This window comes from Haemorhous mexicanus, chromosome 2 (genome assembly GCF_027477595.1).
Source record: "Haemorhous mexicanus isolate bHaeMex1 chromosome 2, bHaeMex1.pri, whole genome shotgun sequence".
In the NCBI taxonomy this organism is placed as follows: Eukaryota; Metazoa; Chordata; class Aves; order Passeriformes; family Fringillidae; genus Haemorhous; species Haemorhous mexicanus.
The window spans coordinates 3,090,726-3,106,879 of NC_082342.1; the positions used below are offsets into that span (position 1 = coordinate 3,090,726).

General features: G+C 40.0%; 1 protein-coding gene across 2 annotated transcripts; it reads left to right on the forward strand.

Annotated features, from left to right (window-relative positions):
- The first annotated feature begins 458 nt into the window (after nucleotides 1–458).
- NSUN3 (NOP2/Sun RNA methyltransferase 3) lies at nucleotides 459–14,352 on the forward strand. Of its 2 annotated transcripts, XM_059871705.1 has the most exons (8): nucleotides 459–564; nucleotides 1,238–1,347; nucleotides 2,180–2,230; nucleotides 3,076–3,368; nucleotides 4,640–4,794; nucleotides 5,315–5,436; nucleotides 9,559–9,638; nucleotides 13,736–13,872. In XM_059871705.1, the coding sequence occupies exons 1-7, from the start codon at nucleotides 475–477 to the stop codon at nucleotides 9,626–9,628; spliced, it is 891 nt and encodes a 296-aa protein (XP_059727688.1). In that variant the 5' UTR covers nucleotides 459–474; the 3' UTR covers nucleotides 9,629–9,638; nucleotides 13,736–13,872. The 2 variants fall into 2 exon arrangements, with proteins under 2 accessions (XP_059727688.1, XP_059727687.1); XM_059871704.1 differs by lacking the exon at nucleotides 9,559–9,638 and having other exon boundaries at nucleotides 13,736–14,352.
- The last annotated feature ends 1,802 nt before the right edge of the window (nucleotides 14,353–16,154 follow it).

Sequence of the window (16,154 nt, forward strand, 5' to 3'; positions counted from 1 at the left end):
AGGCAGAGGAGTTGCGATGGCAAGTAAGGCTCCCACAGTAAAGAAAAAGAAAACAAATAAAAAAAAAAGGTAGCCAAAAATTAGGAAGTTTGGGGATTTTTGGTTGGTTTGTTTTTTTGGGTTTTGGTTTTTTTTTTTTTTTTTTTTTTTAGTGTGAGAGTAGAGAGGGGCTTTGAACGCTGCCACGATTGAGGCATCCTACAACACGGGGACGAGGTGCCCAAGGAAGTTGTAGGATGCCTCAATCGTGGCAGCGTTCAAAGCCAAGCTCGATGGGGGTTTGAGCATCCTCCAGAGGGTTGTGTCCGCACCCCTGGCCGAGGGCTTGGGAGCAGCTGATCTTTCAGGTCCCTTCCTGCCCCTCTACGTTCTGTGGCGCTGTAAAGAACTCCGATTCCCAGCCGTGCACCCGGCAGCGGCGGCACGGAGCGCGGGGGCCGGGCCGCGGCCGCCCCGCCCCGGGCAGCCGGGGCCATGCGGGGCCCGGCGCTGCCGCTCGCCCGCCGCGCTGAGGCCGCGCTGGGGCTGGGGCTGGGCCGGGCGGCCGGGCAGGACCCGGGCCAGGTGAGAAGGGGCCGGGGCTGGGGCTGGAGCCAGGCGGGGAGAGCCGGGGCCGGAAGCGTGGCGAGAGGGCCCGGCCGCTTCCTGCGCGGGCCGTGCGAGGAAAAGCCGGGAGAGAGCCCGCCCGTCCCCTTGGCGCTGCTCGTGTCCTTCCTGCCACCACCGAGTGTGCCCTGGGTTTCTGTACCCACGGCCGGCAGCTGCTCCGGCACTGACAGAGCGGTCCCGGCCCCACGGCCGGCCTGGGGCCCGAGCTCCGTCCCGGTGCCGTTCTTGGAAGGAGCGCCGTGGGACGGGACGGCTGCTGGGTGCACCGAGGGAGGGAAATTCAGCGTTTGCCTTCGGGGTTTGCTTAGAAACCGAAAGCTCTTTCCCTTCCTTTCGTAGGGTAAACTCCGTCAGAGTGCCAGGAAGCCCTGGGTTGTCATCAAGTGGACACAGAGAGTTTTTATTAACCAGCCAAGCAGGGACGAAAAATGTGCTGTAGCTTAACTCCTCTGCGCTCTGAAATGTGTGTTCCATCTTGGTCACATAGAGATGTGCTCTAATGTTTGAACATTCTAATAGCACTGATAAATTGATGTAATTAGTAAGATGCTTTTTATTCATTCTAGTGAGAACTAGAGCGGGTTTAGTTTGGCTTTACTGCTTTTCTTTTCTCTTGCTTTCTCTGAAGCTGGAAAAGAAGGCAAAAGGGAAGCTCCAGAAGCAGATCTGCCAGGTGGTTCTGGATCACTTCGAGAGGCAGTACACGGCAGAGCTGGGAGATGCATGGAGCAGTGTCAGGTTTGTAGAGAGATAAGGAATTGAATTAGTAATGACACGTGTGGCACAGGCTGTCACTAAATTTGGGTCTTGGTCACACAGCTGCTAAAGAACTTCATTATTAAAAAACAAAGAGTATCGATGCATAGCATTAGTTTAATTGAGTCAACTTAAAAGCTGTTTGATTGGATCAATGTGTTTTTCTGCTTTAGGCAGTGAATACTCCTGAGGAATATTTTTTTTTTGAGATTAAATGAAAAATTACTAGTAGGAATTCAAGCAGAAAGGGGGAAATCCATGTAAGAAAGAGCTAACCTAAATACAAACAAGCATGTTTCTATCACATACCACTGCTGTCTTCCAGAAATATCCACTGATTTAAGTTTTACTGGCCCAGTGTTTGCAGAACACAAAATGTAAAAAAGAAAACTTTTAAAAATGGCATTTTAGTGTGGGCTGGAATGGGCATTGTAAAGCCAATGTGTGTGTGATTATTTTTGTTGTTTACAGCTAATAATACAGTTATTCTTTGTTCCCAGGGAGGTACTTTATAGTCAGGAAAACCATTATGCTTCATCATTTATATCTCCTACATAAAATAAAAAAAATGGAGAATGTTTTGTTTCAGAAGAAATTGGTGTTTTAAATGCAATAATTAGAAAAAAACGGTGGCTTGATTTCCTATTACAATTATTTTCCTGTGTACTTTTCTAACCAAAATGATTAATTTCACCCTCAAAGTGATGAATTCCTGATTACACCAGAATTATCCAATAGTGAGATTGTATGTGAAGGCTTCCTACACTGTTTTATTTGATGGGTTATTGAATGGCTTTTCCTTTTTTCACCCTAGAGATGTGCTGACCTCGCCGTGGTGCTGGCAGCACGCTGTGCTGCTGAACAGGTTTGTGAAAAACACAGTTCAGTTTGTAGAATTTGTTAAGGTTTAATAATAATAGGACAAAGAAGGACAATATTTCTAGCTCTGGGGGGCTCCTGGCCAACAGCCAGAGAATACTTCTGTGTATACAAACAGTGTTATCTTCATACTGTTACATTGCTGAGGTACTTGCATATTCATATGTGTCATATATTATTCAAACATTCTTGCTAACTTTCTGATGTTTTGGGAACTCCTTTGTTAGACTTCTTCACACACTGGTTTATCTACATGACATCCTGGGTGTCAGGTCAATACCTTTTATTTCTTCTTGTATTTCCATCCTGCTGTTTCACATCCTCTGATAAAGGTTTAGTATGTCCTCCTTAAATTTAACATGGTATCTCTAATTGTCCTCTGGTGCTCTGGTTTGTGTCAGGGTTATCTTATCACTTGGACAGGTTGGTCAGTGGATAGCCCTGCACTGTTTTAGTTACACAAAAGCCTTTTTCACATCTTATGTTTTGCTGAGGTCTATAATACAATACATTAATCAGACTTTTATTTCTATAAGTGATATATTATATTCATTACACTACTATTTCTATGAGCAACACAGTGCATACTTAAGCTGATTTATATTATATTATATTATATTATATTATATTATATTATATTATATTATATTATATTATATTATATTATATTATATTATATTATATTATATTATATTATATTATATTCAGCTAAAAAGAGTTATAATTTATAGTATTTCTAAATACTTATACTAATAACTAACTAATCACTAACAACATGCATAAGCTAATACATAAATGTGAAAGCCAATATTATCTGGTAATTTTTCACAGGTTCAGCCAGAGCCCTGGCCTGGAGAGCAGCCTGGCTGAGCAGGGATACCATCCCGCCTTTCCAGCAGCCCTGCCCTACCTCCCTGCAGCCTTCAGGTGTTACACCAGGACAGCTCCTGGCAGATTCCCTGCCCAGAAACACCAGCCTGGCAGGCTGAAGGATTATTACCTGCTCAATGCTGCCTCACTGCTGCCTGTGCTGGCCTTGGAGGTGAAGGATGGGGAAGATGTTCTGGATCTCTGTGCTGCACCAGGGGGCAAATCTGTAGCTATCCTGCAGTGTGCCTGTCCAGGTAATGGAGCAGGTGCTGGGGCAGGAAAAAAAAACAAACAGCAGTTTATATTCCACCTAGTTCTGTGCTGTTTAATAAGGATTTCAGGAAATCTGTTTGCCTTTTAAGGATTAAAAATGTAGTCCTTACTTTAATATAGGTTAGTGCAGCGTGACAGGCAGAAGTGGGGTAGCTCTGTGGATTTTTTTCTCAACTACTTCCTCTCAGATGTTACTTAAAGCCATATCTATTCGTTGGCACAGGGGTGTAAGTAATCTGCAGTCTTATTCTTGTCCTTTTTACTTCTTTTTTCCTTCTCCTCTGTTGCCTCTTTTGTCAATCCTGTGCAAATACTACAGGTAAATTTAAGTGTGCTGATGTAAAGCAGAGCTTAAGAAATTATGCAAGATGCAGTCTTGAAATGTGCAAGATCTGGGCAAAGAGAGAAGGCTTATGGTAAGGGATTGGTTGGAGGAGGATTCTGAGATGATCAGAGTAGCAGCAAGCAGCAGCTTGGGCCAAGGAGTTTAAGCAAGCAGGGATTGCTGTTTCCCAGTTCATTTGCTGGCTTGGGTAATAATCATTCAAACTGTTCACAGCACCCTGTGCTCCTGCTGATGAGACCATTACTATAACCACCTGCACCAGCTGATTACAGCTGGTTTCCCTCCCTCTTCTAGAGGAATGGGGTGATGCTAGTGAAGTAAATTAAATAGGAATTGTCCTTTCAGAAGGTTTAGAGAAAAAAAAAACCCAACACTTTACCCTCTGTGTGCTTCTGAAGAGACCAAAGTGTTGCTGAATGGGAGATGTGAAGAATTTGATTTTTAATATACCTCACTGAATGCTAAGATACACTGTAAGATAGAAGAAAAATTGATGCTTTATTTTTTTAAAAGGCAGTTTAATAATATGGGGCATGCACTTTGTGCAGATGGTGGCTCAAGGAGCCCAGGAAGGCACGCACTCTTTGGATATGGGTAATGATTAAAGTTTGTTTTACTGTGCTATTGCTACAGAAGGATTTGCTAGTAAATATTTGGGGTTTGCTCTGTAGGAGCATGTTGAAATTTATTCAGGATTGTAAAAATTCAGTAGTATTCTAAAAAGTGCAATAACACAGGCACGTAAGGTATAAACTCCATGGTCGTCATGGCAATTCTGTAGAACTTCCAAAATGGGTCTAACTCCTTGTATTTGTGAAAACAAAACAGAAGAAAATATACAGAGACTTATCTTTGGGTGTTTACTTCTCTTTGTTTATTTGTGTGGTTTTTCCTTAATTTTCTAAGGTCATTTTCACTGTAATGAATATGATGATTTGAGATCAAGATGGTTGGAGCAGACAATAGAATCCTTCATCCCAGATCCTTTCATTAACTTGATGACAGTCTCTAAACTGGATGGTAGACAGATTGGTGATCTTCAGCCTGAATTTTATGACAAGGTAACATTATTATTGGCAAATTATATTTCTGCCTTCTGATTCTTCTTCTTTCTCGGCTGCTGTCTTTTTCATGTTCTTTTTTTAAATTTTTTTCCTGGTCCCCCACATCAATACTTGACCTATCAAGGGGCATAAAGTAATGTACAGGATTTGTAGAGCCTCAGGAAACACTTTATGAAGCTTGTTGTGCATTTATTCCTGTGTTGGATGATGTTAGGAGTGAATTCTGAAGACCTTGTAGCTGTAATCTTTGCATGATGTGTAATTAGGAAGGGGAGGAGAGCAAGAGGGAGCTGTTCAGGTAGATCTTACTTTCAGAGCACTAATGTTTTTATCTCCCCAACTGCTAACACTGTAAGAACATTTAAAAATAGCAGTGGGATCATTTCGCCCCCAAAATGGAAAATAAAATTTTCTTAATATTTGCAAAAGAAAACTGAATATATTTTGGCACATGGTGTTCAAAAAGTGACCATCTTTGTTGAGATTTTTTTAAATTTTGATTTTATTAATTGTTTAGGTCCTGGTTGATGCTCCTTGTTCAAATGACAGAAGTTGGCTTTTCTCTGCTGACCCTCAGCAAGCTGTGCTCAGGCTCATGCAAAGGAAGGAGCTGTCCTCCCTGCAATTCCAGCTTCTAAGGTGAGAAGTGAAAAAAGTTCAAGGAACTTCCTGTAATTAATAAGAATTACATGGGAGCAAGATTTAATAAATCAATCCAGGATTCCTCCTCTGGAAATAGCGTCAGGAATATGTGGTTGGGTTGCTGTTTAGAATGACCATTGGGTCTGAGATAATGAGGATGTGGAAATATCTGTGGGTGATATCAGCAGTGAGGCCTTAGTCCTCTTAACTCACTCACAGGAGTGTTTATTTGCAGATGACTCACAACAGCCTGGTGTAAAATCAAAATATATTAGGTGGACACAGCTAAAATGAGTTTAGATATATTCCATATTGATTGTTTATAGCACAGAAAGGCTCCCAGTCCTAACTGGCAGGGTAAAAAAGTAAAATAATGTGAGGTTTGGTGGGGGTAAGAGGATTGTTTGGTTTTGAGAACATGCCCCCAGTAATCCAAAGCCAGGCTGTTGTGTATTACACATTTTAATGCTACCAGATATGGGCTGATATTTGTGAAGCATTTCAAACTGCAAAGTTTTTCTCATGGGGAAAAAAAAAAAAGAGTGACTTTTCAATGAAACCTTCTAAAATAAAAACTTGAATGTTATTTGTGGACTAACAGTCATGCCTGAAGTCCATCTGTCAAAGCAAGTTGAGGGAAAAATAACATATTATTAAAAAAAAAGGGAAATTTTTATGGGAAGTTCCCATTTCAGTTCAAGATAGTTTAGCAAGACTTCCAGTTGAAAAAGGCCTGGCAGAAGCCTGTGATTTATAACAGAAATATGAGGATCTTATTGCAGTAATGCATCATGTCATCCATTTCCTTTGAAGAAATCAATCACATTTAAAACACTGACCTGTTCCAGTTTTCCCTTCTCAATATCTGACATGGAAAATCCAATTTGTGAACCTGTAGCAAAAGGAAGCATACATCATGCAGAGAAATTTTGAGAATTTGCATAAATCATTCCATATTGTAATCCTGGAGAACTCATGACAGCAGAAACCTTATTTTTTTTTTTTAAATTAAAAATACATTCCTTTCAGCCCAAATCAGATTTAATTGAATTATTCCTAAACAGAGAGAGAACTTTCTGTTGGAAATGTTCTTTACTTTAGCAACAGTAATAAGAATTTGTTAAAACAAATATATATGGTAGTAAAATTATGGTTACTTTCAAGAGTTAGAGTTTATAAGGGTTATTGGATAAAAGGGCTATTGGTAAAGGATATAAGGGTTATTGATTGGGTTATTTGGGTTATTGGGTAAAATATTTAAAGGATAGCTGTCCACTGGCTGGTTATTGTTCTATTTACCTGATCACTTTAGAATGAATTCCCAGTTCTAGAGACATCTCAGATCCCATGTGAAAGGGGAAAAAGAAAATGATAAAGCAAGATCACAAAAGGCTGAATGGGTTTGTGACAAGTGCATTAGAGCTAAAATTCTGGAATGCTTCCCTATTCAAGCCTCTGTTTAATGACTAGAGTGCATAATTATAAATAACAAGTTGAGTTTGAATCCCTTCTCCAGTCCTTTCAGTAATATTCAGGAGGGCTGAGCCTCCATGAATATTACTGTAAAAAAAGAAAAGCTGTACTGCTTTTTAGATGAGCCAGCTCCTGCAGGGTTCTCTCTGGTTCATTGATTCAGGTTACCTAGTGCTTGATGCTCCCAGGTGTTCCTGACCTTGGTTCCTGTATCTGTAACCAAAAACAAGTGTAAGGCTGAATCCCAGCAGTTTTGTTGAGAGTAATGTAAGAAATACATTATAAGAGCATGGAGTGACAGAACAGGGGAAATGGTTTCAAACTGAGGGGGAGTAGGTTTAGATGGGACAGTAGGAAAAAATCTTCCCTGTGAGGGTGGGCAGGCCCTGGCACAGGGTGCCCAGAGCAGCTGTGGCTGCCCCTGGATCCCTGGCAGTGCCCAAGGCCAGGTTGGACAGGGCTTGGAGCAGTTTGGGATAGTTTGGGGATTGGACTGGAAATCCATGATCATTAGGTCCCTTCCAACCTCAGCCATCCTGTGATTTGAAAATGAAGCTAGAGGTACCAAGCATCATTTCAGTTTACCAGGAGGATTAAGTGTAACATAAAAATGAGAAGAATGAAATGCAAAGCAGAGTTCTATTTTTATTTCTCTCAAGCAGCAGCCTAAAATTTGAGATTCCCTCCTTCTTAATGAAGTAAATGCTTCCCCTCTAATTTGTTCTTATGGATCTGTTTCTGAGGAGGCCGGGTCATCAAAGAGGGAAGTTAAGGAAGGAAAAGTAGGGTTTGCAATACAATGTAATTAATTAGGTACATAAAGGCTTCAGAAAATCTGGAAGAAGCTGATGGAATCATTTTCTTCCTGCAGCCTGCATAAAATCTGAAATGTAAATAAGTGATACAAATGCTGAACAGCAAATGTTCTAAGCAATGAGGGCACCACTGATTTGAAGGAAATTGAGATTGTAATGATTGTTCATACCCAAACCAGAGCATCCCTGCTGAGTGCTCTAATCCAAGAACACATTGCAAATCTTGTTAGCATTTGGAGTGTTCGTGCAGAAAACAAATTGCAAAGTTAAAAAAAAAAAGAAATATTCACTTCCTGATGCTAAATGCTAACACAAAATACAGTGGTTCCCAGAAGCAAATTTACCAATGTTATCAGTTCTCAGAGAGAAATTAAATTTTGGGCTAAGCTTGAATGCCCAATTACGTAGTGGTTAAACTGTTATGGATGTTGTAATTATTCTTAGACTGGTTTCTGCAGCTGAAAGGAACTTGTGTTAGGGCTCAGCAGAAAAGAAATCCAACAGAATACATTTTAGAAAACTCAGCAAAGGCATTCAGACTGCTGGAACTCTTCTATACACAGCATCTCTGAGTAATTAAACAGCTCTGTATTCTCACTGAATTGTGGAGTTTTCCACAGCAGAGAAATTGTGTGCTCTTAGCTGGGCTTTTTTGTGGTTATAGAGTGAATGCAAAAATTGTGTTTATAAATATACTATCATATATTTAGCATATGTCACCATTTCTGCTGTGTGGAGTAAATTGTGCTGGGAATTGCTTCATCATATCTTCAGCTCTTTCCCTTGGAATTTTTCCTTCTGCTCCTCTGTAGCTGCCCAGTTAATCCTTTTATTGTCCAAAACCATCTTCTCAATTAGGTCCACTGGGAATTTTTGGGAATTCCAGCTGTTGGACCAGCAAATCTGCTGTGGGTTATGTGGATGATAGAATTCTTTAGCCACTTTCTGTCCTACAAAAGCTGAATAATTTGTGTGTGTTTGTGCTGTGCCATTCCCCAAAACACTTTTGGTTGGGTTGTTGGAGGTATTTTACATGGCTACTTGGAATTTCTTCACAAAGTGTGAATGCTGTGGCCCCTGCTATGGCTGCAGGTATTCCACCAGGTGTTCCATCATGTTTTATCTTAAAATAATTGGTTTCTGATTTTAAGTGTGGAAGCACCCTGTGAATAACTTATGGATCAAGTCCCTTAGGATATGTTGCAAAGCCAGGTTTATTGAATATATAAATAACTGTATGACTGAACAAATAAGCTGCTCAGCAACTTTTTGGGATCACATATTTGAATTCAGGCACAAATTTTGCATTAATTCCACCTTCAGTCCTTTCTCTGTGTGTTTTATGAGCTGTGAGGATAACCACTGAAGTTCTCTTTAGTGGGCTTCAAAGGTCCTTCATTCTCCCTCCCGGGCTGTCTCATATCCCTGTTTTAACAGGATGAATATCCCAGAAGTCACCATGCATTAAAGGAGAAAGATCAATAATTCTAGCTTGTTTTTTTGCCTTTGCTTTAGAATAATTTAGAATTATTTGCAATAGAAATGTTGTGTATCGGGATTTTCAGGACAAACTTTTGTCTAGGGTGGAACAGACTGGGTTTGGTTGAGGGGTTTTGATGCCTCCTTTTATTTAGAATTCAATTTAATGTTGAAAAGGCAGTCAATTTTCATGATTCTCCTGTTATTCTGAGCTGCAATGTTTCTCCACAGGAGCAAAGTTTACTTAGAGAGGAGCAGAGGGAGTGCTTGAACTACTGTCACTGCCCATCAGAAAGTATTAAAAAAAATTGGTGTTTTGACCCTGAAGGATTTTCTTTATTATTTTGTCCAGGTTCAAAGAAATAAAAGCAAAACCTTTGACATGCAGGTCATATTGCCACAAACTATCTGGTCTCTTGTGAGAGGCAAAAGGTAATGTGGATATTTTAAGTCAATAAAAATAATAGAATTGGCATTTTTTATTGTGATGAGAATGATCTTGCCTGTTGAGCAGAAGTACATAGTAGTTGCCAAAAGATGGCACTGTTGAAGTGTTGTGTTAGTTAAAAATTGCCCTAAAATTGTGTCATCTTTTCCCTTTAATACAGCAAATGGTTGAATTATTAACATAATTAATGCTGCCCGTTCCCATGGCATGCAGCATAAACCCACGTGCCAGAGGATAGGCTGGACATGCAGGTGCTACCTGTAGTGTGAAATACATATTTTTGTGTCTACCCTATTTTGGAAGGATATTTGAGACACCAAGACTTTTCTCTGTCAGTGTGAAAAATCCTTTTTAAGTCCTGGCTAACTACCTATTAGTTGCATGGAAGAGTTTTTTGGGTTTGTCATGTGACTTTAGCATATTTTTTTTTCCCCCTGAGATATTAAACAGTAATGCTGTTTTGTTTTCCCTATTTTAGTAAATCTTGAGAAATAAACAAAAAAAAAAAAAAACAACAGAGCTTTGAAATAAGGTATTCTTTCCAAAGTCTTTTTGGTACTTCTGTAATACAGGGAGTGAGGATAGATTACTGCAGCTGTTGTACCTCTGAGTTCCACAGTACAATATGAACCTGTACCCAGAGATGCACCCTGAAAAAATATAAATGTAAAATATTTTTATATATATATATATATATATATATATATATATATATATATATGTATAATATTTTTCTTGTTTTTTGTTAGTGCTTTAAAGTCTCATTTTGAGGGGAGCAATCTACATGTGTTAATTTGTTTTACAGAACTTGTGGAATGAGGTAGACAGACAAAGGCTCCAGAAAAATTTTCCCAGGCTCTTAATGTGTGTTCTGAGGTTTCTTCATGTGAAGTGTGAAACTTTGCAGTAGTAGTGCCTGTAAGCTTACAGAATTCATTACAGGAAATATATGTACCTGAAATAGAATTAGGATATTAACTAGATGTTTATATCAGCTGAAAGTTTTAGCTCTTTAATAAACAAATGTAATGTGTGCCACCAAGAGAAAAAGAACTGCAGATTAGCTACTTTTAAATAATGTGGGGTTTTTTTTTAACATTGTAATAAGAGGAATATGAAAAAATATTTTGGCATCTTAATCATTCTAGATTCGACTTCCTAGTTTTGGGAGCCACAAAGCAACAGACACTGAATTCCTTCAGCTAAGAGTGGATAATTAAGATTCCCAATGAAAGAGAAATCTGAATTCCTAGATGGTGGAGTTACAGTAGGACTAAGTTGTGCTTCATCTCCAGCCTAGCCCTTGGATGAGCTTGTTTCCCTCCAGTGGTTAGAGAGGAAGTTGGTTAAATATATTTGAACAAATTCCCTGATGATCAAATCCTGTCCTGAATGAATTCTCTGTGCTGCTCATGAGGAGAGGACCAAACTCTGTGGCTCTGCTGGCCCAGCTCAGTGTCACCCCGTGTGACTTTGAGCCCAGCACTTCCTCACTTGGAATTTTGCAGCTCCCTGCAGGTTTATCAGAAGGCAGGCACGGCTTAATCCGAGCTGGGGGCATTGACTTTGAGCACAGGCACTGAAACAACTGTTGCTGCACTTGACAAGATGGATAGATACATTGATTAACCTTGCTGCCTGAAGTAATTCTCCTCGATATTTTAATTCCTGCTGTAGGTTGAAAATAAAGAGAGCTGCACTGAGCAGGCTGACCTTTTGGGTCATGGGCCAGTGAAGATTCACAAGTTGAGGTTTAGATACAAGGGGGTTTTGAGGTGAGATTTTCAAGTTTCCCTTCAGAGGCCTGTGCTGCTCTTTTCTCTGATGGACTCAGCTGGAGGAGCATGGTGCCCTTGAAAATGTCTTGGTGGGTTCTTGCTTTCCATATGGGAAGAAAAGGACATTTAGCAAGTGTCCAGGATTTTAACCTTGTAACCTGTAGCCACATCTACTTTTTTTATCTTTTACCTTTCCCACTTTTACATGGTAAAAGAATTTTCTCTCTTGTCTAAACGCTGTCTTAGAGGAAGGAAAGTTGTTGCCATTATCTGCTTCTCTGAGTAAAATTCTCAGGTTTGCTAAAAGTACATCTCAATTGTCACATTGACACGTTCCCAAGCTTGCTGGCTGCCCTCAGGGCTTGGCACTCCTGCATGCATGGAAAAGGTGTAGCTGGCAGGGGAAAGTCTGTCAAAAATGAGTTATGTGGGTGGATTCTGATAAAAATCTGAAGATCAGCTCGACTTCATGAGAGCCCATTTAGACTTCAGCTCTGTTCTCTTTGAGTTCTAATGTGAAAGATAAAAAGCAAAATCCAATATATTGGGGGGTGGTGGGGGGGAAGTGATTTTTAATTTCCCCAAATGGGAGTGAGGCCAAGAGATAGTGCATCAGGCTCTCTTGCTGGTTTGGTGTCCATGAGAAGGCAAGGTTGCACATCCCTGCTTTGCTTGAATTTAGCAGTTAAGTCCATATATGTGGATGCACTGTGGTTATTAATATATACTTGGCTCACTGCTTATCATAATCAAGACTCATAAAAGAACTGAGCAAGGTCATGTGTATGCTCCCAAGAGAGCTATGTTTGATGTAATTCTCAGAGTTTTCACCTTGTCTTATCATTGTCTGATGCAGTGTCCTGGTGTTCCCATATTATTTTGGACAGGACTTTCAGAGCAGCTGTGAAAGCTTTGATCCTCCTTGTGCTGAAACTTTTTATTTATTGATTATTTTCCCAAAAAGCTTCAATTCTGTTAAAATGGTTTATCTCTTCCCCCCCTTGTATTTTCTTCTTTCCTTTCTCAACTGTTTTTGTTTAGCTATCACCCTTGGGAAGTCCTCAGCTTGTTTCTGGAGGAATTGCTATTTCCATGGCATTGTCTTAGTTTATCTAGACTTGGAATCAGACTTTCTGCCTTTGGGGGCTGCTCACCTCATCTGGTTTGAGGAGATGGTTTTTTTCTTTTCTTTTTTTTATTTGTCCCAGGATATTTTTTCCCCTGGGGTGTGGGCACAGTTTCATCTCTGATTATTCAGTGTCATTTACACCCTTCACCTGCTCTGGTTTTCTTGGTATTAAATAAAAGAAATATTACTGAGGGAACAGTTGTATTTAATGTGGTATTTTCCAGTAGCATCTGTTTGTATACCAGCTTACAGTTCAGTCTTTGAGCCAAAAATGGCTCAAAAATGTATGATTTAATGGGATTTCTCTTCAGACAGTGTTTTAATAGCAAGTGAACCTTTTGTGTAGCTTCCTTTTAGAAATGTGGTGGTAGCAGGTTTGAAGAATACTTCTGTGGTGCAAGATTTTTGAGTTTTCTCCTTACTCATTTAATTTGGAGTAGGTGAATACAACTTGCATATCTCATTTCTATACTCATATGTTGTATTTCATGTGTCTGAGTAAGATCTTGTAGTGAGAAATAAGCAGTTTATTTAAATTTACTTTCAGTGGTGAAGAGCCTCTGTTCCCTCCACCCAACAGTAGTTGTGAAGTTTACAGGCTTTAAGCCACTATTTTACCTTTGTTTAGTCAAAATTTGTCAACAGGTTAGTAAGTGAAAGGTACATAAATATGTGAGCCTTAAAAAATGAGGTTTTTAAGGCCTCAGTGACACCCCCAAATCCTCTTACCTGCTAAATAAGTTGCAGAAATAGCAGGAATGTTTCTAAAATTACAGCCCAGTCATTAATTCAGGCTGTTACTGCAGGTTCACACAAGCATCTTGCCAAGTGTCTAACAGGCCCTTTTGATGTGGGGTAACCCATTCTGTGTGCAATTGCAGCATTTTCACAGCAGTGCTGAGCACGGGGATGCTTGATGTGTATTCTGAATGAAAGCTGCTTTCTGCTTGTCACTGTGGTGTAAAAAATACCTTCAGCTAACTGAGAATACAATAATAAATGAAAAGCAAAATTGTGTTGTGGGTGGTTTCCTGTACTTAAAGTTAAGGCATTTTTTAAATGTTATTTTGGTCATATTTATTTATACTCTGGATTTATAGGTCTACACATTCTCCCACTAGCAGTATGTCACTTGTGATGTTGATTTTTTTCCCCTTTTTCCTGTTCTTTGCAGGTCTGCTGTTCAAGCCCTGCGTCCTGGTGGCTCCTTGGTCTATTCCACGTGCACCCTCTCCAGGGCAGAAAACAGTGATGTGATCAGTCTCATCCTGAGCTCCTGCAGGAATGTGATGCCTGTGGATATAAGTGGGATGGCCAGAGGTGTTTCCCAGGAATTCACTTTTCTCAGTGGAATGCAGCAGCATGAACTGCTGGTTCTCCCAGAGAAAGGGAGAGCGTGGGGTCCCATGTATGTGGCTAAATTAAAGAAAGTGTCCTCCAGCTGATGCCTGTTGGTTATGAGCAGTGTATGATAAATTAATATTGATTTAAATACAGTTTGTATATGTGAACACACCCAAGGCAGTTGAATTTAGAGTGTTGCAGTTTCCTGATCAAAAGGAAGCAAGAAATTTACCTTAAAATACTGAATGTGCCTTCCAGCATGGGCTTGTGAGCTTCTGAGAAGCCCTTAGGAAATTTGCATTGTTTTTAAGGTGATGCTTTTAAAGGGATTTGGAATCTAGAATTTGGAGGCTTAATGTGGTAGAGTTTTGCACTGGTTTTGGTTTTTTTAATTTACTTTGTTCTAATACAGTATGTTTTTAAATAAATGGTTTTCAGTGGTCTGAAGTCATGGAAATCCTGCATTCCCTCTAAACACATCTAGAAATCTCTGTTTCTGCAAGAACAGATTTGTATATGTCATCTTCAAGCACTGGCAGAACAGGTTTCATATTTGCTAAGTTGTTTGCTTAAAAAAAACAAAGGTGTCTTGTGTTTACAGATGAAAAGGTCAGCAGTTAGATCAACACCAGCTTTTTTTTTTTTTAATTTATTAATATTCTTCTATTCTGAGTTTGCAAAAATATGAATTGGAAAAGTAATGGTGCATCTATTCCAGCCTGTGCTTGTCTTGAAGCAGAGTGGAACCCTGTCATCTCCAGGGGTTCTTTCCCAGATGGAAGGTGATAATCACTGGTTTTAAAAACATTGGTTTAAAGAACAGGGGTAGATGAGTTGCTCATGTGGAAATGGGGATCTGTGACATTGTACATTTTTTAATTTTACAGAATCACAGAAAGGTTTGGGTTGGAAGGGACCTTAAAGATTATCGAGTTCCAACTTCCTTGCTGTGGATAGGGACACCTTCCACTAGACCAGATTGCAAAGTCCCATCCAACCTTAAACTAGACACCTTCAGGGATGGGGCATCCACACCTTCTCTGGGCAGCCTGTTCCAGTGTCTCATTACTCTAACTGTAAAGAATTTATTTTTAATATCAAATCCAAATCTGCCTTGCTTCAGTTTGCAAACATTTAGTATATTTTATGTGTCTATCACACAGTTTGCCCTCAGAACACTGCTGTACCTTCTGCTGAGGCAAACAAATGCATCAGAGGTTGTGAAACCTCACCCTTTGCTGTGTGAGCTTTCACAGTTCCCCTTTCCCCTGCTTTGGGATGAAAAATGTTTGAGGTGGCCCTGCAGTGGTAAATTGTCAGCAATGTCTCTGAAAACTTGAGAGGCTGTAAAGTGGATGTAGTTTGAGTATGCAGAGGATACTGTGAAAAGGCCTGACAGCATCTGTCCCAGGAACATTAAATGTAATATCCAGATTTGGAGTCATGTCAGGCTGCTGGGTGAAATAACCATACCTTTGGCAAAATGCTTCCCATCGGTTTCATTTGCCCTGTAGAAATTGAAATGGAAAGGCAAGAATGTAACTTGCTCAGGGATGGAATTGAAATATGTGCTTGAATTGGATGGTTGAGGAGGACGTGGACTGGGTAATCACGGGAAGAACAAAGAGACCCTTGAAAGCTGAACTCAGTCTCAGCAGATGGGCAAATTCCTGTGAGCTGTTTTAGACCTGTGTCTAAAAGGTGCTCTGAGTTCTGCATAACCTTTTGCTGATCTCCTGGAGTCCCTTTCCAGTCCCCACCAGTCTAAAAATGCACTGACAAGAGAGGTAAAAAAAAGGTTAATTAATAAGTGATACTTACTTTTGTTTGTACTTGATTAATTCTGGTTTGTACTCTGTTCCAGAGTGCTGTGGAGTTGTTTTTTTTTTCTTCTAATCAGTTCTGGCTGGTGACTGGAATTTGGTGAGCACATATGGAGTGAAAAGGGAAAAGCAGAAAGGATGGAGGCAGGCCTGTAGAAGTGAGGGGCAAAGTTTGCACATATTGGCAAGTACTATCCCCTCAAATGCACTTCTTGAAAGGCTTCTTGTCCATTCAAGTATCTCTTGGTTTTATTCCTCTTCATTACAAGGCTGCAACATTTTTCCTTTTTACACCTGTTTTGGTTTTTTTTTTTCAGCCAGGTAATTGTAATTTGATTCCTTTCCATGTCCTTCCTCTTTCCTGAGCCATGATGATGGACATGGGGTGGAAAACAAGTCAGTCTTTCTATCATAGAAGAAATTGCA

Bases quoted from the DNA above. Each gene is read 5' to 3' on its own strand.
- NSUN3 (XM_059871704.1), top strand. From the start codon at position 475: ATGCGGGGCCCGGCGCTGCCGCTCGCCCGCCGCGCTGAGGCCGCGCTG. The intron at 2,231-3,075 runs GTTTGTGAAAAA...AATTTTTCACAG, and splicing joins CACGCTGTGCTGCTGAACAG to GTTCAGCCAGAGCCCTGGCC. The intron at 3,369-4,639 runs GTAATGGAGCAG...TAATTTTCTAAG, and splicing joins CCTGCAGTGTGCCTGTCCAG to GTCATTTTCACTGTAATGAA.